Source organism: Lemur catta, chromosome 9 (genome assembly GCF_020740605.2).
Source record: "Lemur catta isolate mLemCat1 chromosome 9, mLemCat1.pri, whole genome shotgun sequence".
Lineage (NCBI taxonomy): Eukaryota > Metazoa > Chordata > Mammalia > Primates > Lemuridae > Lemur > Lemur catta.
Window position 1 is genome coordinate 97,817,870 of NC_059136.1, and position 17,832 is coordinate 97,835,701.

The window sequence follows — 17,832 nt, forward strand, 5'->3', positions numbered from 1 at the left end:
AACAAAAAATCTTTTTTTAAATATCTGCTTACACAATGACCAAAAAGTAGGTGTTTAACTGCAAAGCATATTTATTGAAGTCTGCCGTTATTACACGTGTCTCCGAAGAGGGGCCACTGGCCTCAGGGACACATGGCCAGTTCCAACTGCCGCTGAAGAGAGTCCGTGACCAGAGGGGCTGCTGCGGCCACCAAGTCGTGGGTTCCCCGTACCCGCTCTCCTTTAGGACTTCCACACAGTCTGCCGGTCAGCTGTCCCCTCTGCAAGTAGGTGTCTGAGTTCATGGTTTTAAACATACAATTTTAAATACTGAATATTAAAGAAATCAGAAGTAGCCAGTTGAAGTGTGTTGGGTTTCAGGAGTAGAATATATAGAAGGAAATGGAACCATTGTTTTCAGAGTATAGTTTGGAGTAAGGAAGAATATGTGCGCCTAGATCAACTATAACTCTACCCACCCTTTAGGATTTGGTAATGTTACCAGATTAAAAAAAGAAAAGCTATTCTGCATAGGTTCAGTAATTAATCAACTTGAGCTTCAAAGGGACAGCTAGGGGCTGAGAGGCAGGGGTTTTCATGAAATGTGCAGTGGAAGCAACTTTGGAAGAGTTTACATTTGTATTCGGCTGCCTAACAAGCACGTTTGTTTAGAAAGAGGGTTTTGCACTGAAATGTTCTCATCCCTGGGAGTCTAGTGCCTCCCAGAGCCGTTTCCCTCAGCACTGTAATGTGATCTCCTTCCTCCGGGATTGGCCAGGGGGTGCCTTTTCCCTGGGAGCCGCTTTCAGCCACTGCTCCCAAGCCTGGCTCAGCCCAACAGCAACGTCACCACCACCGCTGTCACAGTTGCAGCTGCTGCTGTCCCTCCTGCGGCGCCTGTCCGGCAGGGAATGGCGATGGAGTCCAGGCTTCTCAGCTGGGCCACCTGCTTCCTCCTGGCCGGGTGGTGCCTACCGGGGCTGCCCTGCCCCAGCAGCTGCCTTTGCTTTAAGAGCACCGTCCGCTGCACGCACTTGATGCTGGACCACATTCCTCAGGTGCCGCAGCAGCCCACAGTCCTGTAAGTTCGCACGGATGCCCCCCAGATCCTGCTGAGCGGTGCCCCACTGCCTCTCTGCTGGGGCTTCGCGTCCGCCTAAGTTGGGATCCCTGAGACTTTCCCTGCTTGTATGTATAGAAGAGGTTTTTCACTTTCTAAACAATTTCATGGTTCTGTTGTTAGACGAAAAAATGTGAGCAATGATGAGTTGACATGAATACATTTGTTCTGGGTTCAGTTCTCTTTTCCAGCCTCTTCTAGAACTTACCATTGGGAATTCTCATTTATTCTTCCTTAAGTAATTTCCCTGCATAGGTTCTCAGTTTATTCCTTTTCATTGTCTACTCCCAAACCTTTGGGACTCTTAATTGGTCAGCATGTGTCTGTCCCATTAGGAAAGAACTAATTTAACTTCGGAGAGTGGTTCCAACTGATCCTGTGCTGACAAACTGCTTGCTGTGCACACCTCCGGGGAGGTGATGTCCTCAGCCCCCAACTCTTAAAGCACTGTCTGTCCCCAGAACAGGCCTCAAACATCCAGGAGAGCTCTTGAGTGCTTACAAGCTTTGCTGAGCAGCTACTTAGACTAATCGACATCTCGGAGGCATTATGGGATGGTAGGATAAAACCAGAATTTGGGAGTCAAACCTGAGTTCAAATCCTACCTCCTTGTCTTTAATATGGGGATAATAAAGCTGAATCATTTAACTGATGTGCAGATCATATTATACCTATTTGATCGTAATTTAATAATTAGAAGGACAAATGTTTTTTTTTACATAATTTGCAAACTTTATGCCACAAGAGAAGAAAAGGGAAAATGCTGAAAGATCATGCAGATTCAAGGACTTTACTGCTCCATGATAAATTGTCTGCGGATTGTGTCATGCTCGTGGAGGGCAGAACTGATTTCAGTATCTCAAGTCCATTCTGGGGCAGAGGGAAATGGCATATATTTCTGGAGTTTTGAGATGTGAATGTTTAGAAGGTCATCACCCATAGATTTTTCACTCATAAGCATGAAATGAGGATTCAGCTTGGTAATTAAAAGTCCAGGCTGGTGGCAGTAACATAGAAAATAACATACGATCTATAGATTTTCATTTTTGTGAAGCATTTTATTAATTTTATATGCATGTGAAGTCTTACTGTAAAAACTAAAAAGACAGATTCTTGAACCTGGTACCATTACTGATGGCTGTGCAAGCAGAACACAGCTCTAGAGGTGCCTTCAGACTCAGAACCATCTGTTTGTCGTTTGGTAATCACAGTTTTTCTTGGAAAATAAGAGCAAAGCTTTAGCAACAATCAAGTGCCACGGAGCTGCCGAAGGTCCAACCTTAACCTAAATTTTGCTAAATTTCATAGCTGTTTCAGAGAAGAGATTAGCACCCATTAGACACACACTTCTCAAGGTAGTGAGCAGAATTGAAAGGATATTGTCAATGTAGTTGTGAGGAGCCTTCTCCTGTGTGTGCAGATGGAGCTTAGTGGCTGGGTTCTCAGCCTCTGAGCCAGGTCCCTGCCTGTGGGTGGTGCAACCACACCCGAATGTGTGTTGCCTTGCATGAGTTCTCAACTTAGTGATGGCTCAGTTTCCTAGTTTGTAAACTGAAATGCAAGTAGTGTTCACCCTGTCAATTATTTTGAAGATTAAATCAGTTAATGCATTTTACAAACTTAGAAAATTGTCTATCCCTGGTAAACAGTATGGAAAATTTGGCTATTGGTATCACGTCTACAATTAAGGACAAGAGCTGCAAAGTCAAATACCTCCAGGACCTGGCTGGTGAAGTAATTCGAGGGAGGAAGGGGATGAAAGACAAACTGCTGTGTGTGTGGAATGATGAATAGCGCTGGCCTCCAGCGTGGAGTGTGTGGGGACAGTGGCGAGGGCAGAGGCCCCTCTCGCTAACGGGGCAGCCAGCTATGTAGTTATGGATGCCCTCTGGGAATTTGGGCTGTATTTTCAAGAACATACAGAAGTTAACAATGAAATTTCCTAGCTTTTAAACATTAGCAGCTAATTAAGTTTTTAAAAATGGAAAGGCAAAATATACAAGCCCAACCACACATACTTGTAGGGTGCTTTTAGCCCAGGATCTTTAGTGTGTATCCTCTATTTAGGGAGATGGTACAAAAGCTGAGAAATACATGTAAACCTATAAAAATTGGTCCTCCTTTTGGGCTGAAAATTCATTGACATAGGATGTACATTTTTGTGTATGTAATATCATGAAGGACCATGACTGACTTCATTAAGCTAACAATTCTGAAAAAGAAAAAGTCAATTAACCTTTGAAAGCTAAGGCAAATGGAGGCTGGCTGAAATTCTTCCTAACAGCAGAGTCCATAGCTTTTGCTAAATCACACTTGAGTATATATATGTATTGTCACCATAACATGGAAACAGTGTAAATAACATATTTAGCACTGTAAATAGCCAAAGTGCTTAGTGAATGTTAGTTATAGTATTGTTATATTTGATTTTTTTCATTTTTGCATGTTTTAAGAATTCTAACCTGAATAAAGAAACTATTTTCCTCAACCATAGATAAGAAGACTTTACTACTTTTTTTTTTTTTTTTTGAGACAGAGTCTCACTCTGTTGCCCGGGCTAGAATGAGTGCCGTGGCGTCAGCCTAGCTCACAGCAACCTCAAACTCCTGGGCTCAAGCGATCCTCCTGCTTCAGCCTCCCTAGTAGCTGGGCCTACAGGCATGCACCACCAGGCCCAGCTAATGTTTTCTATATATATTTTTTAGTTGTCCAGCTAATTTCTTTCTATTTTTTAGTAGAGACGAGGTCTCGCTCTTGCTCAGGCTGGTCTCGAACTCCTGAGCTCAAATGATCCACCCACCTCAGCCTCCCAGAGTGCTAGGATTACAGGCGTGAGCCACCTCACCCAGCCCCGACTTTACTATTTTTAAAGATTAATTATGGTTGATCAGGGATTTAAGTTTAGAAAAATGCACAACTATCCCCCCGATTTTAATTTGATGCCATCTATAAGGATATATTATTGTATATTCAAAACTAGTATCATTTACCAAATAGCCTACTACCATTGAGAAAATCTCACTCGTCACACTGTGTATTTTAGTAAAGCAAATCTTTCAGAACTGGAATTTGCAAACAAAAAATTTCTAGCAATGAACACAATGTCTTTAGGGGAGCTGTTTAATAATCAGAAGCGGTCGTACTTGGTTAGCTTTAGTTGATTCCGTTTTATCCCGGGGTCACTAGGTTGTACTTTCCTAACCTTAGTTACTGGTTAAGAAATGTGATGTTCTTAGAATTCTCAGCAGTGGGGAGATGGAGCCTCAGAGGAGTGACTGCAAATAGAACATATTCTAAAAACCACATTGATTACATTAGAAACATTTGAAGCTTAGGGCTGTTTTAATCATTGAGGACTTCCCCAAAAAGTCTTAAATACAAAAGTATGCATAGTGTGAAATTCTAAATATTTAAAGGCACTTCCTTTATGTAAAAAGCTTTCCTTGCCCTCCAAATAATACAAAACTCAGAGGAAAAAGCAGGGGTGGGGAATGAGAAAATGACTTACGTTCAGCTGTGAAAAAATGTTATCCAGCTGATAAAAATTTCATATTGTTCAAGAAGAATACAGGATTCCTTCAGCTCTTCACAGTTTCCATTCTAGCTAGATTTTTAAAAATTTAACCCTTAGAGGTTACTTTGACCTTTGAGATGATTTTTTTTTTTTTTTTTTTTTTTGTAATTGACATAACTTACTGGCTCTGAATTATCACTTAGCAGAGCAAGGAGGCGTGAACTCCCGGGACCTCCCCACACTTGGTGTCATTAAAGGGATGCACAGTGCGACTCAGCTGAACTGTATCGACATTCAAACCTTCCCCAGCAGCTGACCTCTCTGGCACAGAAGTGGAAGTAAAAGTTGTACTGCACTTACTACTGAACTGCCTTCTTGACAAGTCAGAGTACACTACTACAGCCGGCAACCCCACTCACAGGGCACCGCGTACAGCCGCGCCACACTCCTGACCGGCCAGTGCAGTCCTGGGGGGAGGGGCTGGGGGAGGCTGTTCTGGAAGGAAGGCCAGGGGAGTGCTGATGGAGCCCAGGCTGCAGAGCGAGTGCAGGGACAGTGCGGAGGGGCAGGTGGAGGGAGCAGAGGGTACAGCACCACTGGCCAGGGTGTGACCCACCCTTGGGACTTGGGAGTCATCCTTCAAGAAACAGATGTGTAGGTGACTTGCTGTAGGAGGTCAGTGGTGTCAGGATCCCTGCTGGTGGTCGCAGGATTTCCTACAATAGCCTGTGCTTCGATGGTAAAAACTGACTTAGTTAGTGGAATAGAACAGTTTTCCTGCACTAACTTCTGCATTTCATCCCCTATGGTAGATTCTATAAATGAGGAAAAGGGAAGTATTATTCAGTAACAGCGTTGGGAGGAGAGGCAGCAAAGCTGCGGGCCCTGTTCTTGTTGGAGACCTAGTACATATGTGACAAATTGAGTAATGGGAAGGACCAGTTCTATTTTGCATGTATGGAGTGAGAAGGGATAATGAATGTCCTGGTTTGTCAACTAGATGGGCAATATATGCAGGGAAATTAAGTGACAAAAGAGGAGGAAAAGAATTTGAAAAATTGAGAGAATTTGTTGAGTTTTACTGGGTGGATAGGGCTCAGAAATATGGCAAGTTCAGGAGGGAGAGAAAGGCAAGAGATGCAGTTCTGGCAGTCATGGAGGTCGGAGTGTGCATTAAGTCAAAGGGAAGAAATGAGGTTTCCCGGGGGGCACCTATAGAATGAGAAAAGGCTACATAGGCTAGAACCCTGGAAAGCCCTGCAATCAAGCAAAAATGAGAACAAGCACCAGGACTGGCACCTATGGTTGTGTAGGCTGTGCACTGCACAACTCCAAACTGTGCTGGGAGTTGTGCCCCTTGCAGCTGTGCAGCACAGTGACCCTGGGGGAAAAAGAAAGGAGAGGAGAACAAGGCAAACACAGACAAAGGAGGAGTACCAGAAAAGAGTACCCTCTATTTCAGGAGAGAGGAGGGTGGTCAAATCTGGCAGAAGGTGAAGTAGCAGAGTACAAATTTCACCTCCAAGAAGTTGGAAGAGAAGGTGAGGGTCAAAAGAATTTTGTTGTTTGTCTGTTTTCTTAAAGGACAGCGAAGTGTTGTGTGGTGTAGGAAGGAGGAGGATATGAGAGAAGAGAGATGAATAGGTTTTCTATGGGACCTCGCAGTTTCCAAAGAGAAGTGCCAGCTAAGAAGTCGGTGTAAGCAGCTTCATGTCTAGATTGGTCGGGCAGGATGCAGACCTCCTTATCCTGGAGGCGGCATATCCGGCAGGACAGATGGAGGCCTCCAACCCTCATGAGCCAAGGCATCTGGATGCCGTCGCTGCTGCACAGCTGTCCCGACCCGGGTGCAGAGTGAGTCTGACACTGATGCTCCCGGCTCCAAAGGGAGAGAGAAATGTTCGAACAATGTTGAGAATAGTAGTGGAGGCTCGGCCACTAGATGTTTTTATAAATGTACTCCCTTGCTTCATTGGCATCTTTTACAAATAATGTTTATAACATTTTGTTTTATTCAGTGACATGTTAAATTAAGGTGACTTACATTTGAGTTATCTAAATGTTTATCACAACCAAATAGGTACCAATATAATGTAAACATCCTGGTGTGGTCCTTAGTCTATGTGGTCCTTTCTGCACTCATGTTCCAGGAACGTGGAAGGTCAGTCCTCCTTCTTGCTATTCCATAAAACTGGCCATGTCAGACCCAAATTCAAATCACAGGACCCTTTCCAAATGCAAATGAAAGCATTGAAGTGTTCTGCGTTTTTTTCTTTCAAGGCAACAGAGTAGCCACAACAAATGACAGAGCAGGTTTATTGTCAAACTCTAGACTATGAAGTGGAAAAACTCAGAGTTATGGTTAAGCCCCATCTTGCTCTACTATTAGTTTCGATAACTGGGGTCGTCTCCAGCGATTCTTCATATGAGTAGTAAAAAACAACAGAAACTGCAATAACTGTGCAATTCTGACCGTTTTATGCTTGCATTTTAAAATTTAAAAAAGAAACTTGAACATGATTCCTGCTAAAGGTACCTTTTTAAAATTCCTAAGTCTACTAACTTCATTTTTTCTTAACCAAACAAAACTAAAAGCCCTCATTTAATCTCAAATGCTGCACAGTGCTAATGGTTAGATATGCTATGATAGGATCCATAATATTTTGTGTAAATGAGTTCCAAGAGTAAGGACGTAGATCTTAATGATTCGTCTATGCATGTCACCTGGAGTGTGATCCCATGAGGAATTAGAAAAGGCAGCTGCCTACAGGCATGGTTTGGAAAAAACCCTACAGGTCCCCCAAAGATAGATTCCCCAGCAGCTAACAGGTCCTGGCATCTGCCGTGTTCTGCCCTTGTTAGACTAGCTGAGGCTCTCTCTCTCATGAAAGGTATTCATTTCATCTTACAGGAGTGTTGTGCCCTTATCAATTAAAAAATAGGATGAATGAGTCAACTTATTAAACTAGTGCCTAGCAGTCTAGCCCATGATACAATTAGAACATAAGTGGATCATGTTTTATGAAGGTTCAGCAGAAAGTCTAGAAATGCAGGAAGCCAAGTGGGCCTTGTCCGCGCTGATCCTCCTGCCCGGAGCGCAGCCCTCCTGCTCTCTGCACGGGGCCGGCTCCTGCCGCGCTGGACGTGGCTCGGAGCCGCCCCTGGGGAGCCCTGCCAGTCCGCTGAGGTGCCTTTCCTGTCCCACCTGAATCAGGGAACATGCCACGTGCAATTAAGGTTATCAACTTGTCTTCCCCACAGACCGAGTCCCTCCAGGGCTGAGAAGATAGAGAACACCTTTCATCCCCACTCTTTCGCGGGTCTGGAGCCGGTGGCAGCTGCGGGCCGCTGCCCTGCACACCCGGCGCCCCGGCGCGGGGCGGGCCCTGCGTTCTGGGAGCCCCGCGGAGCGCTGTGTCCCCGGCCGCCTGCGCTGACTCGGCTGACTGCTGCCCGCTCTCACAGGGCACGTGGCCTGCACCTGCTCAGAGGGGAAAATAGGCCCCAAAGACAAAGTTCTCTGGGGAAAATGAGGGAAGGGAGAAGGAGAATTAGAGGCCAGATACATTCTGACAAGTAGACATGAAACATTTGCGTGCTGATGGCTGCTAATCCTGTAGGTCTGCGTGGGGCGCGGGCGCGGGAAGGGGGAGCTTACCAAGATCTCTGTTTCTCTAGTGGGTGCACTTGGTCTAAGGCAGGTGTGGATGCACAGTGAAGTGGTGTGTTTTCACCCCTGGAGCAGAACGCCTCCCACCCAGCTCCCTCTGCCCCGTTAGAGAGGGCAGATTTTGCCATGGCCTATGCTGTGGCCAACTCTAAGGACAAGCACAGTTGAAAAGCTGTTGCCATGCCGAGTATTTACTTTAAAAATGTTCCAAGTCAGCTAGAAGCAGCCGCCAAGTAGGGATTTTAACTCAGTCCCCGTGAGAATCCTTGACAGCTGTCACGGCACTGTCCCAACAGAACAGTGCCACCAATTATACTTCCAACTTCCCAGTATTAGTTATAGTAATAATTGTTTTGTTTACTTATCCTCCACATTTGATGAGGAAAGATTTTGAGTAGCTGATTGCTATTCTTAGTTAAGGGAGAAGGTAAAAATCAATGTTTCCCACCTGCTTTTTCTAACTCATTAATGTTCTCTTTTTGTACTTGTTCTATTTCTGACCCTATTTTTCTTTTAAGGTTAATCTCTGAACTTTTTGAATGCAAAAGAAGAGAAACTGAGATTCTGTAAAAAGAAAAGAATATTTTTTCCCTCTAAGTGTGACATCAGCAGGTTTACAATCAATAGCTGAATCCTGGTCACTGGACATCTAGGTTCTGAGAATGGAGCCTACGCAAAAAAAAATCTGATATCTAAGAACAGCCCTCATTAGTTATTAAACATTGAAGATTTCATATCCATTATGAATTTTTATTTGCCATTATCTAGTAAAGTAGTAAAGGTTAGTACTAACCTGAACTGTATCGAGAGCTGGAAGCTAGCTGATTCCACTTAGGAGCGTCTCCATGAATACTCTTTATTTTTAAAGCTGTCTGCACTAGCAGAAGTGGATAGCTTGTATGGAACTTCTTGTGTACCCTTCTGTACTCTTGCCTTCAATGGATTTGACCAAGATCAGGTTGGGACAGCAGGAAGTCACCTGGCTAAAGGTGTCACAGCTACATTTGGTTGCCCCAGTCCCTGGGCACTGTCACACCATCACAGCATGGCTTTTCCTTTTATGACCTTCAAGCTTTGAGTGGGTGTTTGTTAAGGTACCATCCTGAATGACTGCCTGTCATCTCTGCGCAGTTTGGAGGGTACTTTCACCCACAGTCCTGGTTAGTTTGGACCACACAGTTGTGAATATGATCCTAGTCCTACTTAGAAAAAATCCCTTCGAAGGCATAAGACTGCATGATTTATTGGTGTTTCTTTGTGTCAGAGGAAGGATCTTAGCAAGTTTAACTTTTGCCTAAAACATTCAAGCTCAGCGATCTGGGTAAGAGGCTGTAAAGCCCATTAGTTCAGTTCCCAGATCCCAGGGCCAGGCTGCCTGCACTTGAGATCTCCTTTCACAGTTTATTAGCTGTACGTCCTTGGGCAAGGAATTTCAGTCTTTGGCGTCAGTTTCCTCCTCTGTAAAATAGTGCTTACTTACCACGTGCCAGACACTATTTAAATATTAGCTGCTGCTATTAGTACTAATATTATTATATCCATTAAAGCCCAGAGGTGGAAGTAGTCAATTCCAAAAGTGTTCTGTTTCTCTCTTTTAAAAATAAGGCAGGGTACGACAAAAATATAATTTACAAAGGTTGCAAAAATGATCCACTACTGTCTCTTGAAGCTAAAAAGTTAACTTTTGTTGAGAAAGCACTAGAAACACTCACTCTTAGCATGGCTTTACTAAGGTTCTAAATGCCTGAAATGATGATTTAATGTTCAGAAAATGTTATTTTTTTCCTCAAACTAAGGTTTTTACAGGGTGTGAGAGATACATGGGAGTGAAGTCATTAGCCTAGAGTGTAGGTTTAAGAGATGGTAATCTTCTGATAGGATTCTCAGAGTTGGTTTTTCCAGTATAGAGTCACACTCATTTTGATATAAATTTTGCTGTTGTCCCAAAGCCACCACTATATTTAGGCAAGCAGCTTGTGTGTAATAGAAAGTCCAAGTCCTTGCTGATGACACAGGAACAGTTCCTCGTCCTCCTAGCCGTAAATGTCATGGTGTTGAACAAAGTTTCGTACCAATTAAAGACATGGCTTGGAAATCGTATTTTTTTGTTCAATTTCTAGTGTGTATTTGTCAGGATGCTGAGATTTGTGCTGTAGGAAAAGGCTCCCCTCATGTTCCCCTTGGGAGATATGTGTGGGGAAGAAGGAGAATCTTCAGGGGCTTTTGTTTTTGTTTTTGTTTTTTGCGCTCACAGCTGTAGGAGCCTGGAGCTTTGGAGTTTTTAAAAATGAAAGAGAATCCCCAGGAAGGTACAGTGTGTTGGTCTAAACAAGACCAGGAAACGTGGAGATCTAGAAAGTACCCAGGAGCAAGGGAGAAGGGGAAACGGGAAAAGTTTTAACTTTTGAGTTAAGATCTCTTGGGTCTAGGCGAGGGGTGAAGCCAGCCTTAGCTTTGGAGAGGGCCGCTGGAGAAAGACTACAAAGAACGCAGCCTCCCGGCGGGTGTTTACACCTGAGCAGGCAGCCCTCAGACTGGAGATCGGAGGGAAAGCATACATAAGTGTTTTGAAAGGTTAGGGGCTGCTGCTGTATGCTTCAGTGGCATGCTGCACTTGCTTTCTGACAACTTTAATCAACATTTGGATTTACTTATTTGATGTTTTCCCCATGGCATTCTAGGCTCCACAAAGGAAGGGACCACTCTGTCTGTTAGCACTCTGTCGCCAGCTCATGACGGCGTCTGGAATCTAGGAGGGACCCAGGCGGAGTTTGTTAGGTGAGGGATCTGGAAGCATTAATGATGCCACCATAGCTTCCCTGTAGCAGGTGCCTCCACGTGCACAGGGCTTGCCTGAGTGCAGTGAGACACAGGCACATGGGTCAGTTCTCACAGCCCCTGGGCGGCAGGTGTTGTCTTTATCATTCTGTCATTTTAGATTCAGCTTTGCATCTACACCTTGTGGGGAGGGGACAGGCAAAGCCCTACTCTGTGTAGCTTGCATTGTCACGCAGAGGTGTGGTGGAGGGTTTTCAGTGGGGCTCTGTGCTGTGAGACCCCGGGGTTGGGGCGGGAGGGTGCTCTGTGGATGTGGCGAGGCAGGGACGCTGGCCTCATGGAAAAATACGATGGTGACCCTCGTCCCTCCGCTGCTCCTGGGTTTGAGAAGAGGAAACAAGAAGAGGTTGGGAAGTCAGGACCTAGCCTTAGGGGAAAAAAGGCTTTCTCCTTTATCTTAATGAAGTGGTAGAGCCTTTCTCCAAAGTATTAGCAAACTAGATAAGAATTTCAAGGAAAAATTTTAAAGCAATTTAATGTTTGGTCTGAGGCGAGCTTTACCTCACACAGCACTTAGTGGCCGGCAGAATACCACACGTGACTACTTGAACGCAGGTGTGCTTGACAAAGAATCTTCTGTCTCTTGCTCTTGCCTATAAGGGGTTGTCTACACTTATATTTCCTTTTTTCTTTCAAAATGGGGGTTTGCGCAAAAAACTATTAATGAAAATTAATATGAAAAAAATTTAACTTTAGAGTTATTTCCATGCCTATGTCTAATTAAGCCATTTTGTTTTCTTTTCCTATAGTTATCCTGTGCCTTTTTCTTTTAAAAATATTACATTTCATTATCCTTGAATAATCTCATAGATTTCAATGCATTAGAGACATTTTGCAAAAATAAGCATCTATCTTGCATTGTTCATTGTAAGTCTTGTGGCATTTTAGATTGATGCTATGAACTTCCCAGAAGTGAAAAATAGTGAAGACAATTACTAGAAAATATTTGCAAATATATTATGTATGTTTAGGGCAATAATAATAATAGATGTAATAATTCATTTTTCAAGAATGACTGAATCTAAAGATAAATACAAGTTCCCTTTAATTTCCTATCTTCCTTCTAAACTCTAAACTTCTTTATTTGTGTGCTCTTTCTCCTAAAGTACACTCCTTGGGTGGACAAGCCTTCTGTCATTCAAGTGTGGTATATGTTTTGTGGAATAAATCAGGACAAGTGGAGGCAGACAGAGTGCAAAATGGGAGAACATAATGCTCCTAGTTTCTTTTGTGTTATTTATTCTGATGTGATTTTCAATTGCACAGGCATGAAATCATGGAAAGCCACAAGTCAGCATACATGTTTTCTTCTGGCACCAAGCAGGTATATGATTTTGGGCAAATCATTGAAGCCCCAAGCCTCTGAGTTTTCCTTTTTTTTCAATCTACTATATAAAATGAAGACCGTACCCAGTAGCTGCCCCGGCACTACTGAATGCCAGTCACTGCTCATCCCTCAAGAATTGGGTCGTGCCCACTCTCTCACCTTTGTTCACCATCTGAGTTTAGCATTGTTAAACTCAATGCTAATCCTTCCTGGAAAAAGAGAAAAACTGAATTTTATCTCTCTGGCAGGGCATTCTGAGGACAAATCTTTTCTAGAAATATTAACATATATATCAATGAAGGATGAATCTCCAATTTTGAGTAAACTAAACCATCATATGAGTAACATAAAAACACAGAAAAAAATTGGGTACAATGAGGAGAGGAAAAACTATAGGCCAATCTTCACAACATTGTCCAGTGACTGTTGAGAACCTGGAATTTGTCTTACACAACAGGGAAGCAGGAAGGTATTAAGTTTTCGACCTGCCTTTCTTGCCAAGCTTAATCATTTCTAGTGTTTGATTTAAAGTGAGAGATGTATTGACCTTTCTTTTCTTTTACACTTAGAAGCCATTGTTGGGTTTTGAACTGGCCTGACTTCGATATTGTTGTGTCTCAGGGAGTAGTGAGGCCCAAAGAAAGGGGGAGGGACTGGGGAGCAGCCCACTGGTGGAGCCGTCAGGACACACACATGCTCGATTAAGTTCGCTGTCTTAGAGGAATGAATGTGCTTCTTGGTGCCCCCAAACAATTACAATAGTAACATCAAAGATCACTGACCACAGATCACCATAACAGATATAATAATAATAAAGTTTTAAATATTGTAAGAATTACCAAATTGTGACACAGAGACACAAAGTGAGCACACGCTTTTGGAAAAATGGCACTGACAGACTTGCTCCATGCGGAGTTGCCAGAAACCTTCAAGTTGTAAAAAATGCAATATCTGTGAAGCACACACAATAAAGTGCAATAAAATGAGATCTCTGTACATTTATTAGTAATAGTTATTGTGTTAATAATAATAAAACCCTACTTTGTTCCTTTGAAATATGCTTTAAATATGCATGTCCTCAAGCATTATCTAATGGCCTTTGGCCAGTACAAACAACCAGCGTTATATTGTTTGTGTTAAAACCAAACCAGTGGAATCTGGATTTAGAGTGAGGGCAGGTTTAGCAGAGTTTAGAGAGTTATTTCTAGCATGATCAAGTGCATACTAGAAACAGGTTGTTCTGTCTAAAGCACTTAATTCCACTAAAGGTCTTGATGGTAAGCCCAGGGTTTTCACTGGAGAACATTTGCCTGAGAGAAATGTATGACCACTGATGTTTTATATGTGCCTTGGTTGTTCATTTATACTTTTATGATCATAGAAACATTATATTTTGGGGTATTTAAATTATTCCAACAAGTAAAAAACATATATGGAGATATTTTAATTTTAATAGTAATATGTTTTCTACTCAAAAAGGTTAAATGAATCATTTTGTGTTTTTAATTGTTTTATATACTAAAACATATTATTTTTTTCTCCATGTATCATTCTATGCTATGAAATTTGCAGTAACATTGTAAAGGGAAGCAATGCAGGGTAATGGTTTCTAACTGCAGAAAAAACTTCTGTGCCTCCTAAAATGTGCACCGCTGATGAACAAGCATACTATTTATTGTGGGCTCGGGCATTCTTTTATGTTTTATTCCTAGAGGCATACTGTACTTGTTTTTTGCAATATTGATGCAATTAGGAGTGACGCTCATGTAAAAAGAGATGGAAGATGGTGAGATTGACTATAATGAGAGGAGTACACAAACCAGGCCATCAACTGTCATATTTTCCATGTAATATTTATGAACTGTCTAAAGGCTCCAAGGTTACTTTGCTGCTTACTGTGATTTCACATTGCCCTTGTAACAAATGTGAGAGAAGCAGGCAAAATCCATGACTGAGATTCTAGTATGAGTGTATTATACTGATCTGTGTTAAGAATTCACAAAAATAATAAGAAAGCATAATTTATCAAGGAGAAATAGCTTTTGACTGGTAACATACACCGGTTTGGTTCCTTAGTGTTTTTACGTGGATCTTTCACATATTAGCAAACAGGACAGTGATGTCTCATTGACATGTCTTCTCAAGAGTTGACAGAGAAGGTAAAATTATTTATCAAATATGTCCACTTCTAGCTAGAACAAAAGGAAAGTCTTTTAATGTTTTTGCTCTCATAAAACTTTACAGTTTGCCAGACTAAGAGTATGCTGACCAGAGATTTCTGAGTACTTATATTATGCCATAATCTATTAATAAATGCCTGCTAATTTGCATTTTTAATTGATTTTTTTGAGAGAGAAAATATTTATTCAGAGTTTGCTTATCTTTTAGAAGAGAGGGACAGTCATTACTTTAAAATTTCAAGAACTGAACCTCCAGATCTATCTAAAAAGCACAATTTTAGCACTACTGATTTAAAATGTTTCAATTCCATTTTAACTGTTCTTTCCCAATGAGATTCCTTCTAAACCTTACTAAACATGTTGCTGGTTGTTTTGTGGTGATGCTAGTGTTAGGAACTCAACTATTTGGCTAATTAAGCCCCTTTAGTTCAGAATTCCTATTACCTATGGAATTTCTCTGGTTGCACAGAAATCTCCTTTCCCCCAAGTTCAGATGTGTATCATATTTCAGTAACAGCTTTCCATTAGTTTACCTCCTCTTATGCATATCAAAGATAGTATAGTATATTTCTATGTGATGTAGTTATAATAATGCATAAATAGGAAAAAAAGTGAAGTTCAGAGTATCCTGTATTATCCTTTTGACTTCTGACTCCATACTGCTTGGGTGAACTCCACTAAGTTTTAAAGGAATGAGAATGTTCCAGAAGGCCAATCAAAAGCATCTAGGAGGGGTAAGTTATTCAGTTTCTGTTCTATTACATATTTCTCCCCTAAGAACAACTACTCTAAACCACTTTATTCTCTATTAGTAACAACATTACGCATTATTGGACTCAGCAACACAGAGAGGTTTTCTGCGATGTCCCGTGGTTGCTGGCATTTCCAGCTGAGCACACATCATGTGAGCGTAATCAAGCACGTCCCCATGTGATGTTAGCAGTGTGCACAGCTACGTGACAACGGCTGAGGCACCAACTGCTTATGGCTGAAGAACTCATCTTGGGGCCAAATAAACTGGAATCAAATGATCTCCAACTAAAACCTCCACTAATTTTAAACTTAACACTTTTTACCCAAGAGAAAACTATACCCATAATAATACTGCATTTTTAACTCAAATTTTATAAAATTACGTATGTGTCTGGGTATTGCCTATTGCCTGAACCATCAGCCACTGCAGATCCAAGAATGCCATACACTTTTTATAAGTCAATTTGCTTTATTACTATTAAAATCTCAGATTGTCCTGCTTCTTAAATTGAGTACAGAGAGAATGCTCAGTAGGGACATTATGTGACATATTCAGGACATTTGTAAACCACTAAAGTGAATTTTCTGCTTGTAAGGGAAATTTTATGGTATAGGGTTATGTTAAAACTCCAGAAGGTTGTTGTTGGGTAATCTTGGCTACATGTTATGTAGCACGTCTTGAAGACTTAAGCTGGAGGCTGTGCCTCACAGACTGAAACTCATCAATCTATGAGGAGCACAGTCTATGAGTGAGCACATGCTAGAGAGATTATTTGGCATAATTCAATAAATATGAACGAGACTGAGAACCATCCGTCAATATTCTCATGTAGGACAATTTATTCAGGAAATACTTGATCAGTGAGTGCTATGAGCCCTACACTGCAGTAAGAACCAGGGAGAAAACCATGAGTAAGTCTGTAAGGAGCGGGTGGTCTGCAGAGCATGGGAGGAAACCTACCGCAGGCTGTGGCGAGTCCTGCGGCAGCGGGGACCGCGCAGGACCAGCCCCGTGTCCAGCTGTGTCAGGCCACAGCACCTCTCCTTTTTGGCTCTGGAGCACGGTGGCTCTCGTGGACTTCTTGCCCTTCAGCGCCGGAGCTAAGCTTCTCTCCTGGGACCTGGCGGTGCTGCTGTAACCCACAGGGCGAGGGGGCCCGAGGCAGCCCCGCAGGCGGGCGGCGCGCCCTGTTTGCTGGGGGGCTTGCCTCCGGAGCCCGGGCCCTGGCCAGAGTCCAGCCTCCTGAGGCCGTGGGTGGGCACTCGGCTACAGTCCCGTGATCATCTGAGACCCCAGACACCAATGAGCAGAGACGAGCCCACCCGAATTCCTGACCCACATTGTGGTTCTCCGTGTACAGTAGATAGCGGGAACGCGCTTGGTGAGGAGGTGGCAGCTCCGGGCGCACTGGAAGTGACCAGTGAGGAGGGGGGAGGCGTTCTGGGAGGAGCAGCCTCGGCCAAGGCTGGCGGGGGGATGAGCCTCCACACTCACGCACCTCTGTTCCGGTAGGGCTGTTGTTTCTCTTGCTCTGGGTTGGATTAGGACATCAGAAGATAGTATCTGAGAATGGAGATTTCATAGCAAGAAACAATGAGTTTCTGAGGCCACGTGAGCAGCAGACAGCAGGCGCCCCTGCCCGGCGGGACCCCCCATCTCTCCCCTCTGCTAACACGTTTTTCCTGGCCCTTTCCTGTCTCTGGAGGGTGAGGATCCTCGGAAACTTATTTTGCGTGACGACAACTATATGCCACTAAACAGAAGTGAGAGCTTCCACTGAGAAGGAGGGATGAGTAGAAGACAGTAAGTGAGAATCAGAAGAAACTTAAAGTGAACCAGTGCCAAGATACTGAAGGACGTATAACCGGAGGAAGAGTCTCAGGGAAACAGATGCACCCCCAAAACGGATGGTTTTAGGAGGTGCACTTTGGGAAGTGATCAGGTCATGAGGACAGAGCCCTCATGAATAGTATTAGTGTCCTTATAAAATAGACCCCAGAAGGCTCCCTTGGCCTTTCATTATGTGAAGATGCAGAGAAGATGTTGTTTACAAGCCACCCAATTTATGATAGTTTGTTATAGCAGCTCGAACTGCCTAAGATCATCCCCATACCTGATTTTTAAAGGGTTATCAGTTTAGGATAAATGGAAATGTATACATTCTCCTAGAATATTATTCCTTCACCTGAGGTCCTTGGAATAGTGGAGATTTACACATGTAGTCTCAGGTGTCTGAGAATTTGCTTTGAGAAAATCTGTATTATTTTCACTTTGAGGGCATTCCAAGCTATCCACCTGAGTGTCCCTCAGGCTTCCTTGCACATGCAGGTTCCTGGACAGTCTTGCTGTAGAGCATGTCTGGATCAGTAAGTCTTAGGGGTCCTGAGGTCCTGCATTTCCAGCAAGCTCTCTGGTGATGACAATGGTATGAATCTGGGGACAGTGCTGTG

The 17,832-nt window shown here is 43.0% G+C and overlaps 1 protein-coding gene across 1 annotated transcript in view; it reads left to right on the forward strand.

Annotated features, from left to right (window-relative positions):
* The first annotated feature begins 841 nt into the window (after positions 1-841).
* Positions 842-17,832, forward strand: part of PXDNL (peroxidasin like) — a 383,932-nt gene continuing 366,941 nt past the window's right edge. The window contains 1 exon segment of the mRNA XM_045560482.1: positions 842-1,060. Within this exon segment, the coding sequence (XP_045416438.1) occupies positions 891-1,060 (170 nt within the window). The 5' untranslated portion in view covers positions 842-890.